General features: G+C 52.1%; 3 protein-coding genes across 3 annotated transcripts; all 3 read right to left on the bottom strand.

Annotated features, from left to right (window-relative positions):
• Positions 1–160: 160 nt before the first annotated feature.
• On the bottom strand, positions 161–421 carry GNI_016300 (hypothetical protein; the record flags this gene model as incomplete). The annotated part of the gene is made up of 1 exon (XM_011130681.1): positions 161–421. One exon carries the CDS (start codon positions 419–421, stop codon positions 161–163), a length of 261 nt encoding a protein of 86 aa, XP_011128983.1.
• An 11-nt stretch (positions 422–432) lies between these two features.
• GNI_016290 (hypothetical protein) lies at positions 433–817 on the bottom strand (the record flags this gene model as incomplete). The annotated part of the gene is made up of 2 exons (XM_011130680.1): positions 433–761; positions 802–817. 2 exons carry the CDS (start codon positions 815–817, stop codon positions 433–435), a joined length of 345 nt encoding a protein of 114 aa, XP_011128982.1.
• Positions 818–2,888: 2,071 nt separating this feature from the next.
• GNI_016280 (RNA-directed DNA polymerase) lies at positions 2,889–3,130 on the bottom strand (the record flags this gene model as incomplete). The annotated part of the gene is made up of 1 exon (XM_011130679.1): positions 2,889–3,130. A coding segment is annotated over one exon (242 nt), but the record flags the coding sequence as incomplete, so codon positions are not given.
• Positions 3,131–4,930: the final 1,800 nt, after the last annotated feature.

The raw sequence follows: 4,930 nt of genomic DNA, 5'->3' as shown, positions 1-4,930 counted from the left end.
CTGCGTATTTCTGCGCTCTGTGCTTCGGTGCAACATCCAAAGCGTATCCGCCTTTAGGATTCGTCCGGAAGTAGCCTGCGTCCCCTACGCCATATCCATCCCTAATCAGTATTGCCTAGCACACAACCGCTAAATGACCTTTCACCCCACACTTCCTACATTATACGCCCCTGTACGGACAATCCTTGCGCAAGTGCTCGACGCCGCACGACGGACATGACTTGAACAGCACTCGATACTGTCTAGCCCTCGTGTCTTCCATACCCCGATCCATCATCGTCGTACTGTAGATCGGCACCGTCGCTCTGCCATACTTCCTCTGAAGCCATGTCGCCCAAGCCACAAAGGACACCTCCCTCGACTTATCGTGAGCATCCATACGTGCTTCCGCGGGAAGCAATAATAGTAACTCATAGACCATCTGCCCTTTATCTACTCTTGCCTCACAACTCCACCTGCTTGCCAATCTCGCGTAACGACTGAGTTTCTCCGTTTCACGTTATTGAGCTTCGCCAGGTCTTCAGTCTTGAATGCGTGCACTTGCTTGTACCAAGCGTGCACGTATAGGCTGCAGTCGTCGTATACCTTGGGTGCGACTTCCGAGAAATACGTTTCCACATTACGACGACCTGCCTCAGAGAGAGTAGCGTAGCGCAGATCCGCCGTTGCAGGCACGATACGGTCCGCCAAGAACCTGATAAGTGATACCTCATCGACTGTTGCATACTTGTAGTAGGCCCTGGAAACTGCGTCTGTCCAGTCTTCAAATTCAGCCACTGTCTGTGCCTCGAAGGGGGGTACACTCACGTTTTGACATTTCTTGCACCAACTTACGTATTCCTCATGGGTTCCTGTTAACCCGTTTCGTCCAACGAAACGCGGGCGACACTCCACGGGCGACACTCAAACTGTAGGCCTGGGTCTATTACACCGTCGGTCCCTGCCGATACTGCCAGTTCTGAACTGAGTAGCTGGTGGTTCGGGACCGGGCATGTGTGTGTAGACTCAACCTGGTCAACCCGCTGACCTACCGTCACTTGCCTCTTCTCGCTGTCAAACTCTCCCCCGTTCCCTCGGACACTCATTATACGTATTGGTGGATCGTTCGGTGATATATATGTCTTCTCCCAAAAACCCAGCCGGACCGGTAGCGTTATGTCTATCTGCCCGTTTTCGTCTCAAGGTGCGTTGAAGGATGTGCGGACTCCTTTCGCTTTTCCTCCCTGTTTTATCCCCCAAAAAAACTCCGGCGCGTGTGGACATAACACGCACACGACAAGGACCGATACTTGCCTGCGGCAGACCACAGCCTTTCTTGACTAAAAACAGAACTGAAAACTCAGGCGCCCTCGTTGTTGTCTCGCTAAGTTTGTTGTCTCGATGCGCTTTCGTTTCCGAAAGATTCCACAAGAACTCACCACTTAATTTGCGGTCCTCAAGGAGGTTAGAGGTGCGGTAATGGGATCCTCTGGGGCTGCGCCACCCCGTCGAATGCCTCGCCTCCGCGGCAGACACCCTGACGACATTCACCGCACGTTGGAACCCAACAGGTTGCACGTGCTGCGTGCAACTGAGTTGGGTTCCAAATGAGTCTACGTGGCGACCGCTTATGTAACCTGCATAAGCGCCACACCACTAACCGCGGTGTCGTGCCCACCTTCCTCACCACCAAGCTCTTTCCCGCTTGTCATACCCATTTCAGCAGAAACGCAACAACTCTAGAAGACTCTCTAGTCCTACAGCCTCTGGCCGCATCAAAAGCAACTCATTTGAGTGCCTCACGTCAGTTCCTAGCAACACCATTACTCGTGCTGGTCCTCTTGCTGGGTGTGGGATGTTGTTGTGCGCAAGCACAGCAGAACTCAACGCCTACCGTAACTCCGAACCACTCTGTACGTCCGCTCCGTATAAAGTCTTCGACCACCCTTGGTGACTAGACTCGTCAACACCAACAGTGTCTGACTTTAACTCGTCCAGAGTGATGGCAGGTCATCAGGTCTCTTCGACACTCCAACAGCATATAAACACTACCAGTGTCGCTCCTCGCCCACAGCCCCTTCGTTTATGGATGCGCCTCTGCACACGTTCGTCTTTTTCGGCGAACCTCTTCAACCTTTCAATCAGAGGCACTGCCACGTCTAGTCCTTTCTCTCCACAGCACCCAGTTCTTAACTCAGGGTCTATCCCGAAATCTGCCAACGTGTCCTCCCCAACGTCGTCCTGTAGGTTCGCTCTAGACAACCAGCCACGTGCTCGGCACCCTGTCGGCACTCCACCCCAAAACCAAACTGTTCGAGGAACAACGCCTAGCTTTCCGTCAGTAGAGTTGGCCAAAGGTTCTGATGGTCAGTCCTGATGGTAAACGGCCTGCACAAAAGTAGTCCTGCCGTCTCTCTACCAAGAACCTGATGGCGTACAACTCCCTTTCTCGCGTTTCCCACCGCTGTTCGTCCGGTTTTGTGCTATCAAATTCGATAGGAAACCACCCCGCGTTTGCCTCTGCTCCAGCACAGCACTAACTGCTCGATCACTGGCGTTAGTACGAACTCTCCAACATCCGCTGGCGCAGCCAGCAACACACACTCTGCCGCTGACCTTCTGAAATTCCTGTTCCCGCTGCTCAGGAAGAAGGCTGAGTCGGTCTGGAATGAGTAAGTGGTCATACCTCAGCTCCCTAAGAACAACCTCAGCTAAGAACAACCTCAGCTCCCTTACGTTGCATGGGGCTTGCATTTTCATCAGGTCTACTGCCGTCCTCGGATCACGCCTTCCTCGCTCACAATGAACTCCAAGAGCTTTGTTACACGTATTCGCCCTACTTCAGCATGAATACAAATCTTCCTCGCAGCATCTCCGGAGCACCTCGTCCAGACCCTCAAACAACGTATTCAAATCATTAGCGCATACGTCAACGTGCACGTGTACGTTGCTTCAAAGACACGATCCATCACCTGCTGAAACAGGATAGGTGAGTTCTTAACACCAAACGGAATCACAGTGTATTCGAATGTGCCCCTATGCGGCGCAAACGCAGTAAACTGTCGATCTTCTGCCCCCAGGGGTGCATTCCAAAAGGCATGATTACAGTCTAGACACACGTAATACTTGTTACGGCCGTCAGCGGTAGTTGCTTCAAAAGCAATGGTATCGGGTAGGCCTTGAAGGTCATCCCTTTGTTCAACGTTCGGCAGTCAACACAGATTCTCCACTCACCCGTTTTCTTGCGTACAAACACCGGCCGCGCTCCCCACAACAAATTACTAGGTTACGCTCATGCTCAACATGTCTTCTATCCGTTTATCCAGTTCCTCTCTCAATTCTGGTCGTAACGGCCTCACTTGTGCTTCACTGACTTCCCATGCACCTCGAACTCTCTGTCGTGTTATGCCAGACCTTGGTTTCAACTGCCACTTCGAGTGTTTCCGCAATAAGTCCCAATGCCTCTCTCTGACGGCAACGTCTAGATGGGACGTCATCTACTTTACTGGCTGCTTTGCACACGCTAACAGTTCTCGTCTGACTACTCCTTCTCCACCAGTGACACCCCATTACTTTGCAACAGTACCCACGATAGACGCGGTTGCGCCCGTGTCTAAGAGCGCTTCCACTACCACTTCGTTTCAGCATTACTCCCTTCATGAGTCTCGCTCCTAACGCGTCTGCTCCTAACGCGTCTGCAAACTTGGTCACCCGGGTAGTTTCTTTCAGCTCTCCAGCTTCCATTGCCGATTTCTTCTCTTCCAGCTGACTAATCTCCGTCACCGCTTCTAAGCGATAGATCCTCAAGGTGCGTGAAGTCATCAACTTGCTCTCCATCAACGACAATACACACCCATCCGTCCAACCCGCGCACATCCTCCGAATACTCTGCAAAAGGCAGTCCAGCTCTTCATACAAGGTATGCGGGCCACACGGCCACTGTAACCTACCCAACTCTTCCCCCACCGCCCACACCTCTCGTCGCCGACCAAAACTGTTGTTTCGTGCGACCAGCCTGTCAACAAGTCGTTCTAGGTCATCTGGGTTACCTCGTTTGACCTTCCTGATGTGTTCATCCCACACAGAGGACGCAGTCCCACTCAACACTTCTACCAGCAGGTCTACGCGCGGTCATTCCGGATCCATTCTCAAAGCAATGTCATCAATAAAGACTTGTTCAAAGAATCCGACCTCGGATCAAACGTCAGACCCTCTACCTTGGACGTACAGCTCCGACGGGTTAGCTCATACTGGCGCGACCCTGCTTGCTCAGCATCTTCGTTCGGTTTGTAAAACCTCCCTACCACGGCGATCACATTTCGTCAGGTACGCCCTCAGCGCCTGGTTCTACTTGTTAACTCCGCTTTCCAGCAATGAAAAGATGATACCGCCGGTCACTGCCACTCTGTTCTGTCCCTCGCAGACTCATGTGGTTCGAGAGTACATAGCGACAGTCTCCCGACGGTGTGGAAAGAATATATTTAATACATAAGTTAGTGTAGTAGTTGTGTGTACAGATGATGAGCATGAGATTTCTTTGTTTGATCGGAGGAGTGTTTAGTGAGGAGATCAGCCAGCGTGGTGGTGAGACTGGACTGGGTCTTCCTCAGGTGTTGCCTGATTTGAAGCCCGTGGATGATGCTCAGAGGTGGGCTGATAGAACGAACACGAGTGCTTTGACCAAGGACGTGAAGCCAAGCGTTGTGTACGGAGAAAGGTACTTCCAGACCCGTCAGGCGGAGGTGTGCAACTTCCCTCTGGAGATTGTTATATTGCAGGATCTTACTGACTCCTTCTCTGACAACATTGAGCAGATGAAGAACGTACAACTCCACCAGATGATAGACGGGCTATCTGAGAGTCATCCCGGCAGCAAGTTCAGCATGGTTAGCTTTCAGGACAAGGCCATCTACCCGCTGGGCAACCGAGACGACGCTTGCTGGACGTTCTA

Source organism: Gregarina niphandrodes (genome assembly GCF_000223845.1).
Source record: "Gregarina niphandrodes unplaced genomic scaffold scaffold00002, whole genome shotgun sequence".
NCBI classification, from domain to species: Eukaryota; Apicomplexa; class Conoidasida; order Eugregarinorida; family Gregarinidae; genus Gregarina; species Gregarina niphandrodes.
Note: the sequence above shows the minus strand (reverse complement) of the source record. Positions and strands in the feature narration are given on the sequence as shown.